At 38.7% G+C, this 14,868-nt stretch overlaps 1 protein-coding gene across 1 annotated transcript in view; it reads left to right on the top strand.

Moving 5' to 3' along the window:
* Nucleotides 1-8,142: 8,142 nt before the first annotated feature.
* LOC124169065 (peptidyl-prolyl cis-trans isomerase FKBP2) overlaps nt 8,143-14,868 on the top strand; it is a 34,517-nt gene continuing 27,791 nt past the window's right edge. The window contains exons 1-2 of the mRNA XM_046547538.1: nt 8,143-8,610; nt 8,777-8,984. Coding sequence (XP_046403494.1) covers nt 8,808-8,984 — 177 coding nt within the window. The 5' untranslated portion in view covers nt 8,143-8,610; nt 8,777-8,807. The remainder of the gene's footprint in view (nt 8,611-8,776; nt 8,985-14,868) is intronic.

The following is a 14,868-nucleotide window of genomic DNA, read 5'->3' as shown; positions in this document are numbered from 1 at the left end:
CTCTCTAGGGCCTGGAACCAAGTCAAGAGACTCTCACACCTGCACTTCTCAAGACGGGGGGAGGACAGAGGAAGGGAAAGGAAGTGGCATCACCATGGGAGCCTAAAGATGCCTCCAGGGGTAAGAATATGGGGAAGGGTAGGGATCAGTGGTGTAGCCAGAAATTTTGATCAGGAGGAGGCAGGGGTCAAAACCGAAAGGGAAAAAAACAGGGTACTAAGTATGCAGAGGGTTTCAAACTAATTTGATCACTTTTCGTAATCGGAAAAACTTCATTTTTCTAAGAAATCTCTTGTAAATTCATAATTTTTCATTATTTTGTTTTCATTCATGAAGCAAAGTAATTGTGTTTTTATATTTTGGAGAGGGGGTCGGGACCTACCCCCTCGCTACTCTAATGGTAGGGATGGGAGAATCTCAATGCTGTCATGAAGGCAATGCCATCGGAAAAACCAAGAACGGTTGATAAGGTTCACAACAGTAATACAAGACATGGGGCTAATCAGTGGCATAGCCAGGGGGGGTTCCCCCTCCCCCGACCCCCCCGAAATATGAAAACAATTATTTTCCTTCATAAAAGAAAACAAAATATTAAAAAAATCATGAATTAGCAAAATATTTTTAAAAAATGGTACTTCGAAATGTTCCTCGACGAGGTAAATAGTTTTTACGATTATTGAAAGTGTTTAAATTAGTTTAGTACCCTGTTTTACAAAAATTCTCCCCCATGGTTTTGGACACCCTCCACCCCCCTGAGCAAAATTCCTGGCTATGCCACAGGGGCTAATAAATATCCTCACCCACTACCGTGGATGCAGAGAAAGGGAGAGGAGCTTTTGCACCCACTGATATAAGAGTGAATGATGCTCTCCCCTGAGCTTGAAAGACCAAATGCCCTGAAAAGCTGTTCGTCCAAGGAGTACGCTTTGGATGTCCACTACTAATCTGTGGGATATTACATCACTGGGCTAAGGCTGTTTAAGGCCAACATTTCAACGAGAAACTCCCTAATTGCAAGAAGACTGATTGCAGAGTTTGGTCCATGCTTGGTTTTTATACTCAGCTAGCCTAAGATGGTTGAGACCCATTGCTGGCCAGCCAATTCATATTTGGCGGAGGGTGATTGGAATTTGAATTGTGTCCGAGACTTGTATTTTATCAATCAACGGTATTCATATTTGGCTTTTGTTCTGATTAAGGTTTTTCTTATGGAGATGTATATCTATTGCCTCTTTCAATCTTTGATCACAGTATTCGAAAGACCTGCTTAAGATTTTGGTGACAATAAAATTGATGGAGTGTGCCATTTTGAGGCTATGCTCAGCCAGAGCCATTTTTTCGGGTTGGAAAAGTCTTAAGTGCTCCCGAGTTCCTTAATTCTGGCTTCTACTGGACTTGATGTCTCTCCAACGTAGGCAGGGCGACACTCATAAGGGATGTTACACACTACAGGCACCTTAACAGTGCTGAGTATGGATGGTGAAAATTCTCATCATTTTTTCCCGTGCGTTCCGGACGGATGACAAAAATTCTCATCATTCAGGTGAATCAACTTATGCAATTTTAAAGCATTCTATAGGTATTTGGTAATACATTATCAGTTGTTGCTCGTTACTTTTTATAAATAGACGTATCGCAGTGTCTGATTGGGTCAAGTTATAATTTAAACATTAGCTTTTTAACCATGTTCAAACCAAAGGCAGTTCACCCAAATTGACGCATATTTTCTATCTCAACTCCTCTACCCAGGTGTGTTGTTCCCCTGCATGAAGATACCCTGGTATGCAATGTGTTATGGCTGAGGCCATCCTTAACTCTTGCGAGCACATCTGGAATTTTCTTTGGAGGCGTAAGGATCACCTGTAGGTTCTACCTATGTAAAATTCTTACTATTTACCTCGAGATGGTGGAAAGATAGGTAATGCAACCTCTTCTTAACAGCTTTTCATGATCTTCTCACGTTGGTTTATAGGGTCAGATGGTTCTTCCCAGTTCCAAGCTAAGATCACTGTCAATCTCTCGTGGGAAGATTTTCTGCAGCAGATACCATTTTAGGCAGGTGCATCATGGTGGTCAAGCCCTGCTTTTGGGAAGATGATTATGGCTTCTCCTGCTTACGCAAAGGTTAATGTGAATAGGTTTTCTAAAAAAAACTCTGCTCAAGAGTACCATCAGCTTTCCTTTGAATTGAGATGTCTAGATATGGAATGCAGTTATCATGTTTTCCTCCTCCATAGTAAAGTTGATGTTCGGATGCTGCTGATTCATGTGGTTTAAAAAGTCATCCAGTGTATTCTATCCATGTTGCCAAATGATGAAACTGTTGTCCGCCTAACGGAAAAAATACCTTGGTCAAAGTGTAACTGATTTCTTCAAAATTCTCCATGAAGAGGTTTGAAATAGCTGGATAGAGAGGAGATCCCTGAGGAACTCCATCTGTTAGCTTATAGTATTTTCCTCGGTGAGGGAAATAGGTCGATTGCAGGACATGTCGGTCATCTCGACAAATTTACTTTCCAGGATCTTAAAAGTGTCTTCCAGTGGAACTCTGGTGAACAAGGACACTATACATGGAGGCTCACCAAGATGTTTGAAGGTTTTAGCTGCATACCTACTAGTGTCTCCATGAACTCCTTCATGGCTCTAGGATACATGCCCTGCTTTGCTGCAAACAAAGCACAAAAAAATTCTTTTTTAGGTGGAATTTTGATGCTGGAGTTGTTATATTACATTGATACTTCACTGTGTTGCTGTATGATTTATTACTATTTCACCTACATTATTTTGGATTTAGCCTCATCTTTTATACTCAGAGGCGGATACAGAAAACACTCAAGGGGGGGGGGGGGTGCAAAAGATATATTGAGTTGCCTTTACTTTTATCGTGATAAAAAGTAATCAAGTCACAGGCAGAGTAAAATATAATTTTAATTAAAGTAATTATACACATATATAAGACAATGCCATCTTATGATATAAAAAAGTCATAATTATCTGGTTCTGCGCAATGCTTGGCAATACGGCAACATCCCTCAAGGGAGGGGCGCGCGCCCCCCATCTGTATCCGCGACTGTCTTTACTTCCTTCAAATATTAACTTTCTCCCTAGTCTATAGCTGCCATGAGAACTTCGTACTTGTCGGACAGAAGACCATGATTAAATTGGTACCTACATTACTTTTTATCAAAGTTGGCATTAGTTGCTTTCAACCTTCACTTGAGATTAAAAAATCAAGAAAAATAATCTATGAAAGGTAATCAAATAACTTTTCAATCGAAATCGGCTTGCGAAACAGTGGAGATTGACTATAGTCGGCCAAGTTAAGTGTTAAGTTTCTTCAGTTTATTCCATATTAACTTTTTTATTACAATGCTGTTAAATAATTTACACGGCCTGATCGTTGTTTCTTACCTCGTTTACCAAGAGCATGTCTGTTTCAGAGGCATAGCCTATGTATTTTTTTTGTAGGTATACTTCATGAACATGCATGTATGTTCATGGTATACATTCAGGAAGTGGCATCCCTACATGCGCCTCTTACTTTAGCAGAGCTTTCGTGGTGAACCACCTCGGTAATTAATTGTATTCTCAAGCTCAAGTTATTCCCTCTTCAGAAATTTTGCTGAACTTTATTCAATATTCTTACAATCTCCTTTTTACTTCACTTCTCTTTTGACTTTAGTTGAACTTTTTTCCTTGTGTTATTATTGTATGAGCATGTTGGTGAAATCAAACGTTAAACTTCGATCTATCAATAGCAAAATGCACTAATGTGAAGCAATAAAATTCTATCTTTCAAGATATCTTCTCATCTGATGAATTCATCAACCGTAGCCTACGTTATATACAAGGCCGTCCAACGTCGGGAAAAGGCTGGGACAGCGCACGTAGTTGAGTCTTCGGCCGGTAGAGGCGCTCTTTTGAGAACATGAATAGGGTTGTTCACCATATTTTTTTTATTTAAGAAATCGAAAGATCGTGCTTCAGAAGGAGCAATGACAATAATATTATGCTATTTTCTTCATTGTACATGTTTAGAGAAGGCTTTAAACAGTGACAAATTTTACCTTACGCCAAAAAGCCCTACTTCCATCTTGAATTGATGTGTGACGTCACAAGCCTGTAGATGCCCTACTGCAGTGTTGTTGTGTGGCTCAGCAGGGTTATTCCACTTTTTTTCAAGATCTCCAGCGTCTGCCGCCAGATCAGTGTTTAAAGAAAATCCAAATTTATCCTTTAATAAGAGTAATAATAATCAAAATTACCCTTACTTGTACATATTTATTGCTCATCATATCATAATAGCACTACAACGTACACATTTCACGAGTTGTCTTTTTGATACATATAATCAGTATATTCCGAATCAACTGATTCAATGAAAAACTTGACTCACAATAAATATAAAACACTAATAAAACATGGTAATCGGTTTCCCAATCACTCTGCACACGCTAAAAGAATTTGCACTCCTTGAAGTTCGAAAGATTCTCCACACCTCACTTCTCACTCATCACTAACGACTTAGAATCAGTTTACGTTATTTCACATTGACATTTCGAGGACAATGAAATGAATAGGCTGAAACAAATAGCTAAACCGGTTATTGTAACATCAAAAAACCTCGAATTTCACTATTACTCTTACCGTAACCAAAATATGATCAAAACAAAAACAAACAACAGCGCAACGAAATTCGTGAAATGTAAACACTCGTGAATGCTCAAAATGAATAGGTAATAAAATCAAACGGAACTTAGAAGCGAACAAACGATTGAAAATTAATATGCGTTCGATGTATCCCTAAAGCACAATTAGATCAAATATGAAACATATCCCCTAGGCAATAGTTAGATACCTTAGATCGAAATGTATAGGGTTGATTGAACTAGCATGGAAGAAATAAATAATTTCGTCGAAGCAGTTACATTCACAACTCACTTCACTCTTTACTTCATCGTCTATATGCAATCATTCACTTAAGGGTACATTAAGGGCACAAATTGTGTTCACTTGCACTAGAGGCACAATGAAAGTTCACAGCACGTAGTTTCCTAGCAAATGCAGCTATACAAAACTTTCAATTCCTGTCAACGCTACATACGTTGCCTGCCTAACTTGAAGAATGGATTTCATGTCGCCTTGATCCATCCGGAAGCTTCATGCACAACATAGGCCATTTCAAAATAAGGAAAAACCTTGGCAAATGTCCAGTCGGCATGCAGAGTACTCAGCTTGGCATCGAGCGATCGAGGGTACAGGCCAGCCGTACAGGCTTGTGTCGTCATCACCTCTATTTCAAGATGGCCGACCGTTTTTGGCGGCGTTTAAAATTGTTCGAATTTTGATTGCTAATAATTCCATCATTACTTTTTCAACGCATCTGTCATTCATCCCAATCGAAATGAAATTACATCAGAAGTGATATACATTCGTTTTTTTAGACCTTTCTGGTAGGCTTGAACAACCCTATTACATGAGATCTTACGGGAAATAGCAACGGAAATGATGAAATTACGTTATTTTTATCTTAAGAGAGGCTCTAAATTCTTTCTAATACTTGTAAATCTACATAATACCCAGCAAGCCACCTTTAGGGTGTTTGGCAGGGGAAAATAATGAAGAATGAGAAAAAGCGAGGATATTTATTTTAAGGAGGTCTCGAGAAAATTAGTCCTAAGGCGATTGGTTTTGGACCCTATTGCAAAATATTTTTCGATGGAAATGATTACTCACTAACCAAAACTTACCAAATATACAAGAATTGCCACGAGAAAAAAATCTCCTGAACCGGGAATCGAACTGCGGTCATACCGCCATGCGCGTCTTTAGGGCAGGGTTGAGACTCTTAACCGGTCGTGAAGGGGCCATAACTAGGACTTTTTTCAGGGGGTGCAACGATCAGTTTGCCACTAACCCTCCCGTGATCCCCTTCTCTCTTCCACCCCTAAAATATAATACCTCTGTAATCCATTTTTTTTATTGTGCGTTAGTTGAAATTACTCGCCCTATGTATGCTGTGAAGAACTTTTATTAATATTAGTTTAAATGATTTTTAATTATTTTGCCTAACTAATTTAATTATGAAAGTTAAATAACTTTTCTAATAAATGTTTCAAAATTTTCTGCTCCCCTCTCTGAAATCTTCGCCAGAGGCACACGCCCCCCTGCAACGCCCTAGCTCCAGGGTTCGGGGATTTTGAAAGTTAGGATTTTCCAGACTCAAAAACGGCTGTTTTAGACTAATTCATTGATAAAAAAGACACTATATTATGCAGGCGTAGTAGATCGTTTTACCAATGCCAAAGCGTTAAAATAGGCCCTATAAGGTTAAAAATAATTTGTATTTTGACTCGTTATAGTTGGTAAATTTGCCGGAAAATTTTGCTATCTGCTTTACGTCAAAGTAGTGACATATGAAAATTTCAATTTTTATCTATAGCGTATGTTACGACTCCTAAGCATCTCCCCTCCCCATGGATCCGCCACTCTCATCTTGTACCATGAGCCTCGGAACAATTTCCATGGGAATCAAAGAAAGTCTGCTCAGTGGCCTGGAAATCCAAGATCACAGCCTCGATTCCCGGTTCAGGGGAATATTTTCTCATGGGAAATTCATGGATATATCACCGCCGTTCACGCAGCAGGTTGATTGCGTGAATCGTTCAGGGGCAAGGGGGTCGAACCGATTCTCACCCAATCTCACGTGGAGGGGAGGGGGGTCCTGGCAAGTATCACGTCATTTTTTCCGCAAGAAACAGCGTAAAATTGTAAGAAAACTGGGTGGAATTGAGCAAAACGTGTTCCTCTATTAAACTAGTTAAATTATATTTTTTTGTGGGAATTTTCACAGATGGCCAACGTTCATTCAGAAGACAGTATTCCATTGCGCCTTGTGACCCCATTTCGGCCTCTATTCCTTAGCTACGATTCTAGTCACACCCTTGAGAACATGAGAAATCAGTTTCTTGACCGTAGACTGACATGACGGAGTAAACGTTTCCAGTGACTTCGTCAAGTTACTCTACCGACAGCAGGAAAACAGTGAAAACATGTCAAGAACTTGAATTTCAAAACTTTTTACCTCTCTGCGATAGAGTAAATGACTCTGAAGATTGCAAATCACTGTTGCTTATCAGGAAACTCAATGACATTTCTAAGGGCCATGAAACTCCTGCAACGCAACCGGAAGATCTTCTCGAGATATTAAGTAGACCTAGTCCAGGTAAGGTTACTGAAAAAGTGTTTGTCGACTGATTAATTATTTGATAGTTAATTAATTATTATTAACAAATTTCCCCAAGTGACCATCGCTTATATATTTGAAATATATATGAGAGAAGCTGCAGTAGCTTTCGTGGCGGGTTACCTAGTCCGAATCGCAGAGGAGAGAACTGAATGTATAGGGTGTCTGGAACCTCTCGCCGCATGTCAAAAAAGTGCTCCCTCACTGTTATTAGTGAATCATTTGAATAGATCATAGATAGATTGTTATCCTAGCAAAAACTTTACATATTTCTCAGTGTAAGCAGTGCGCAAACTTGACAGCAAAATTTTATATTCGGGCAGTACTCTTTCTGCAACGCCAGCTACTTGAAGAGCAATTACTGACATTCATTTTACCAAGATTTCTGAAGGAATTTGCTTGTAAACAATGCACAAACCCGGTATTGCTTCGTATAATATTACAAAAAATTTTTAGGCCACTTCTGGACAATTATGCTAAAATGAAACGGACACTGTAACATGGAAGAAGTAACAGCACCTGCGTTTAAAAAAATATCACTTTGTCGGAAATACCCATAATTTTGAAAACATTATTCCGTGAAAAATACCAAAAAATAAAGGCCAAAATTAAATAAATATGGTAAATGTTAGCATAATCACGAAAAGAGAACTAATTTTGACAAAAATCGCGTCTGTTTCAAATGTTCGCCATTCATTCCCATACGAATTTTGTTCTCAAAACAGCGCCAGCGGCGAAAATTGGAACTAACTCCAGACATGCTCATTCTGGCCGTTTTAGGCTCACGTTGGACGGCCTTATGAATAACGTAGGCTACGCATCAACAAAGGAAATAAGAATATGAAGCAAAACAAATGTAATACGTAGTACAGTTTAACGACTGAAACAACGGATTGCCACGATCCATTTAAAATAAGTTAGTCGATGAAATATACAAAGAACGATGCTTAAGTTAACAATTTACTTCAAAAAATATAAATTCCTAAGCCTGTGATCGTACTACAAGCATAAAAATTCATGTTACCCGCGGCTTCATCAATTTTTGGTGCCCCCGGTGCCCACTGCGTTGACGTTGTTTCTGGCTCAGTTTTTGGGAGTCCGCCATTTTTAATGCTATTATTTCCTTATCAATTCCTTATTATAACGCAGTTTATAGCCGCCATAACCCCACGTCAGCCATGAACACGTCCTGCATTTATCGTAAAATCTTTTGAGCAAGGGACTGATTCACGAGGTGTTTTCGATCACGAGTGAACGATTTCAGAAGTGGTGATTCTTTTGTCGTTGAAGTAATGAGGTAATGATGATGGAGCTATATTGTTAATGGTTTCAGTGAAGTGCTTGATAGCGGCTTGTTTGACATGGTAATTATTGTTTGGCCTTATTGGTTTTACATGCAATCTTTGGCATTCAAAGTAATTTTAATGTGTGGTGGAGTTAAGTCGTATTTTTATTTTACTATTCCTTTGTATGTCACCGTGTTAATAGCCCCTGCTTCAGTTAGTAAATGTTGCATGCCTTGCTTTTCAGTGCAATGCTGATGCAGTAAATCTACTTTAATATGGCGAATTTGACGTCTTTAACTGTAGTCACTGTTATTTTGTGTATGGTGCTATCTCGTGGGTGTGCCAAGGATGAGAAAAATACGAAATCCAAGTTACAGATTGGCATAAAGAAGAGAGCTGACGTTTGCCCAATAAAATCGAAGAATGGCGATTTTCTCCACATGCATTATACCGTAAGTACTTGAATCATTTTTTTTCATCATAATTATTTTCCTGGAGATATGTATGTTCCTATTATACAGCCTTACAAAATCATGTTTGTTGTATTTTTCTTTGCATTTACGACATTGGAGATAATTTTTTCATAACAATATTGTTTTTCTTAAACAATTGAATATAATTTCGAAATGTTGAATCTAAAAACATTGTAAATTTCGTATAAATTATTTTGGTATCGACCCTGTTTCGTGGCTGTTTTACATAGGTGCAAATAGAAGATAAAGGAAGAGAATTTATTCACTTAAAACGAGTTATTAGGGGTGGAAAGCGAGCCCAAGTGGGGAAGTCAGGTAGGAGGGTGTGGTGGTCCTTCAGTGTTACTAAGTTACGAAATGGGAGGCACACAATGTAACAAATTGGGAGGTTGGGCATAAAGGTTGACCTGGATGGCTGTGGAGAGATGGGAGGGAGGGTGGGAAGCTATTGAAGGAGGGTATGCCTGTCCAGAGTCATACAATGTCAGAAAGTGGGAGGGGAGGTAAGTTCGTAGGGTGGATAGTCATCTCTGGTGGTTGTCGGTTAAATAATGGGGAATCGGCTTAGAAAAGAACATCATTAACCCAGGAAAGGGCGGGTGGCATCCAAATGACACCTGTGGTTTTTAACACATTGTATGTGCATCATTGTATCTACTATGTTCTTAGGTAGTTCGTACACCTTCAGGTCTTTAACATTTAGAGGAAATACTGCTAGTAGGCCATAAAATTTTCATTTCGCTTCTGGTTTCAATCGAGTTAAAGTGTTCTAGGGTGATATCTACACACACAGAATTTTTGTGGAGTAGTTTTGGCTACACCCCTCACACCCTACCTCGTTGCAATTCGGAGTTGTCCAACTACTCCTGAGCCATTCGCCTGCCTCCAAACTGGCGAAAATGGTAAGAAATATCACTTTCTACTGCTTCTTTTTCAATATTCTTCAAGTTGATAAAACTTGACCTGTAATATTTACTATATTCTTACTGTAAATATTACCAACATTTACAATAATAATACAAGAGGGTGGTTTCCAATTTTTTTAATGCCTGAATCGAAAGATTATTGCTCCTGGAGTATGTTTTTCACACTTTTAGATTTTTAAATGAAGATATCTAATTTTGGCAATTAAATGAAATGTGAAAATTTTTAAGCGCCCGAAAACGCTACAGCTAAGTATGAATTCCGCTGCAGACGTGTGAAGCCATCTTGGTGGGAGGCTATGAGTGCCGCTACGATGCAGGCTGCTAGCAGGTAGCGCTTGGCTTAAATAAGGATTATTAATACCTCATCAAATGAAGGAAACTTTCCAACCATAGGCAGTTTTAATAGCTGATTTTTAAGAGATGTTTCCCTGAGCTCTGTGCCTCATGCTGAATTTGTTAGTGCCACAGCCTGTATGTACGTGTGGTTTGCAGAGCATGCAATTGTCCCATGTTTGTTAACATTCCAGACATGACATGTTGATGCCATGTGTAGGTGCCCCTTTCGCTCAATCATTGCTATTTTTGTCTAAATTGAGATAGTTCATCCTGTGTAAAATGCAAAAGTTTGATACTAGGCAAGAATTTACTTACATGCTCTTTGAAGGGCCCAAATTTCTGAAGGTACTCACCAAAATTGAAATTTCTCAGTGTTGTTTGTGGCATAATGCTTGACCAATCTTACAACTCCAACAGAGGGCCCCTTTCGATGTCCAGCTGCACGGAACAACCACTTATGACTTTCTTCTGCCTTAAGAATTCCCCAAATCGAACAGCTGAAATTTGTTTTTAAAATGAGCTGCTGACGTAATATATATGTACCTGTTATTAATCATCTGAAGTTACTGCATATCTCTGCATGCCTTTGTCATTATACCCCACTTGGGTATTAATTGATATGTGCACTTTTTGCCAATGATAGTTTGTCAGGGTTCCCACAAACCGTGAAAACCTTAAAACCATGAATAAGCCGTGAATTTCGTCTACCGTGAGAAAACCTGGAAAAGGCCGTGAATTTCGCCATGAAACCTTAATAATATCTGAATCTTGATAATTATACTACGATTGACTAATCAAATTTGATATGTTAATCATGTTTCAAGGTCAGGCACGGGAAGGCTCTTAGTCTACGCATTTATCCAAACACGAATATTCGAAGTGTAGTAATTGGTCCGTACTATTTGACGACACATTGACCGATATTTACCATTTTAATGGCGGAAGTCTGTCATTTTGTGAAAGCGTTTCAATTTCAAAGATAGCTTGGGTAGAACTTGTATTCGAAAAAGGACGACTGAAATAACTTGCATTTCTAATTGACCCAGAATGAACCATTTACGAAAACTATCTGATTTGTAACTCGAAGTTCGGTTCCCACCCAAAATGAGGGTACATGCCATTTGCTTCGAAATATGAGTTTGCCATTGGAATTTTACTTATGGAAAAATTTTTACGGCAAGTAGCTCTCAATAGACTGCGCTCGCCTCGTTTGAGCTTATATGAATAATAAAGTGAAAGTGAAAATAACGTGTTTCAGCAGGTATTTATTTTGTCTTAATATATTTCAAACCAAGTGCATTATAATGATATGAAATTGATTTTTTTGATATATTACATTCTACAAACAATTTTAATAAAATATTTTCCGCGATCTCAGAAAGATTGGTAAAGGGAAATTTGGTCACTGTGTGGTAATAACAACGTGCGCGAAAAACAATCTCTCGACGAGGAATTAAAAAGGACTTCCGGTGTCCAGACAGGAGAAGGTCCAAAGGGCATTCGCATATTAAAGGAGGCCATAGTATTCGGCGTCCGGGCAAAAGCACGGTTGGGTTGGGCTTTGTCAGCCCTGAATTTTTCAAACGATTGTTCACGTCATTACAGTTATCACTTTTCATTGCTGCGTTTACATTCGCAGCATCTGTCGTGCACATTAATTTTTGGTTAATATACGCCCGGTGATTGTCTAATTGTTGGCTTATTAACGGACCGTGAATTTGACAACATTGAGGCCGTGAAAACCTGAAAAAAAATGTGAATACTTGAAAAAAAAAACGTGTAAACCTGGAAAAAAACGTGAATTTCATTATTTAGGTAGAGTGGGAACCCTGTTTGTACTTCATCTGGAAGAATCACATTCCAATTCTCGACAATGTCTAAATGAAGCACCAATTTCTCAGCAATTAGTGTAACCAACTTCTCTTTATGAATAATCTACCTCTGTATTTCCCAAATATAGTGGTGATACTAAGGAGGTTGTAAATATCTGGAGGCACTGTTTCAGAGTTTTTAGTGTGGTCAAAGTTCCGCCATCTTGGTTTGACAATTTTTGGACTTAGTCTCCGACTGATATTTTGATGTGTCTTAAGGCCTGGTTACACGGTGCATTAACCCGTACGGGTTAATGTATGAATGCGTGTCTGTTTGCATGTCTGAATTCATGGACGTTTGCGTGAACGAGGAGCATGAATGAGCGGTTACACGGTACATGCGTTCGCACAAGTTTTCACACATTTTCTCGTAACGCGAGGCGTTTAGTTTTTGTTTATTCCCTTTACAGTGCGCAAAATTTAAATGTGAAAACAGTATCATTAGGTAGGAAGCAGACGATACCTACCAGAAAATAATTCCCTTTTCGTTGTTTCCTGTAGGACCAGGAAATTACACATACTGGTAATATATTTGCGCTGCCGTGTAAACAGTGGTTTTCATTGTAGTTGCCGATGTTGTTTCATTTCGTGCCAGTAATATTTATTTATATTTAATATTTATCGTTAACGCTCGCTTAATGCTATATCTCAATAGTACTCTATTTATTTCAAACCGTTATCAAAGTTAATACTTAGGCTGAAAATTTGTAGACGCATCTTGTTTTTAAGCCGTGTTCACTAGACATTTTTCTGTCACCTGTTTCACTGAGTGTAGATGATGTATGAGAGTAGATATTTTTAATACTTTGTTCTACTTTTGTCCGGGACGGTTATGAAGTTAAGAAGATATTTGCTGTTGATGGAAAAAATGTTGGTTTAGAGGTCTTGCCGATTTATGAACTTGCGTAATGTGAGTCGTATTTTTGTGGTGAGCCAGCGCATTCCCACCTCGGACGTATAAAAGGTAGAATTGTCGTTAATTCGTATGATATTAATTATGTTTAAATGTGTTCTATAAGTCGTATGAATGCCGTTGTATTTCACAAATGCGTATTGAAAACTCTGTGACAACCTCATCGATTGTTTTGTTCCGGCATAATACAACCAATAAGATACCATAGGCATAAACTTGATATGTCCGGCATACATACAAGGATAATCTATGCAAATATTAGTGTAGATGCAAATGGTGAGTTTGTGGTAGGATTCAAGCACTTACGATACAGTACAAATGAACAAATACGCGTAAAGAGTTACTGAATAGCCAAGACGGCCGTGGAATAGCCCTGCAGATGACAACTAAATGTGTCGTTTCCCACCAGGTGACTCTGTTATCAACTTGTGCGAATGCATGAACGAAATTAGAACATGTTCTATTTTCCGTTCACGCGTTCATGCATTTGTACATTTTGGGGTGGTTACACGGTGAATTTTTCCGTTCATTCTCGCGTTCATACATTTAGACATTAACCCGTACGGGTTAATGCACCGTGTAACCAGGCCTTAAGTTGTAATGAGTGAAAAATGCTACTACAATCACTAGTACGTATTTCGCCAGTGATTTTTATTGGATTTTTCCCATCATTCACGATTCTGCTATTAATGTATAAACACTGTGTCTGTTAGCCACTTAACTAGTGGGAATATCCTTGAAAATATACTTTATTACTGTAATTGTTAGATTTCCATTGCCTATAATAAAATTAAATAAGAGTATAAGTGCAGCTAAAAGACTGGTTCATTCTTGTAAATTTTATTTTCGAGAATGTTTGAACAAAGAATATTTGGTTGAAGAATGTAACCGTGGTGATTGATGATAAATTTTCCGTGGGAAAAGATGTTGGAGTCATGACTTAGCTTAAGCCTGAATCACACGATCATTTTTTTTCGTCGAGAAAGTGATCACTATCGATATCACTTTTCCCGTCGCGAAAAGCAATCGCTCTAGTGATCATTTTTCTGAATCACACGGTCACTCCCACCGTCACTTTTTGCATCATTTCCAATATCACAGCTCGTTGTCATAGGACCCACATCATGAAATTAAATAGCAAGTGTGTTCATTTATGCCGTTCCCACAATTGTCAAACGTTGCGCTGCAATCGCTCCATAGGGGAATGCGTTCCGATTGGCTGATATGGGGTTTTAGTGACAGTTTTTGCGATGGAAAAAGCGACCGGACGAGTGATGAAAAATAGCGATGGGAATCCTCATCGCGATTACGAAAAACAATTGCCGCCGACGATCATTTTGCGCAGTGATCGCGATAGTGATCACTTTCGCGACGAAAAAAAATGATCGTGTGATTCAGGCTTTAGCGAAGCCTACCAATGAAGTAAGAAAAAAAGGCTTACATTGCGCGTACAAAAGGTTATTTTGATGTATTAACGAGTTATGACCAAAAATTTCACCAAAAAGAAAGCATTGACCCTTATGGGATTGTCAATGCTTTGGTTAAAGTTGTCACGGTTTTTTCTACCCAAGCACCCCCATTCCGGCCACACTTAGCTCCATGCTTGAAACCAGTGGTGCCCATATATTTACATCATCCTTTGGTGATACACACCTTTCTTCATACAATCCTAAACTTCAGCAATTTATGCTTCCACAAAAACAGTCTTCTTTACACACATCACCTTTTTCCCAAAAACCATTAGTCACCTCTTCATCTTCCTTGTCATCCAATCTGTAATTGGTCCTTGTTAGAGCCTCAGTGCCTGGACAAATGCC

This window comes from Ischnura elegans, chromosome 12 (genome assembly GCF_921293095.1).
Source record: "Ischnura elegans chromosome 12, ioIscEleg1.1, whole genome shotgun sequence".
NCBI lineage: Eukaryota > Metazoa > Arthropoda > Insecta > Odonata > Coenagrionidae > Ischnura > Ischnura elegans.
The sequence above is the reverse complement of the archived record's forward strand: the minus strand, read 5'-3'. Positions and strand labels throughout refer to the sequence as shown.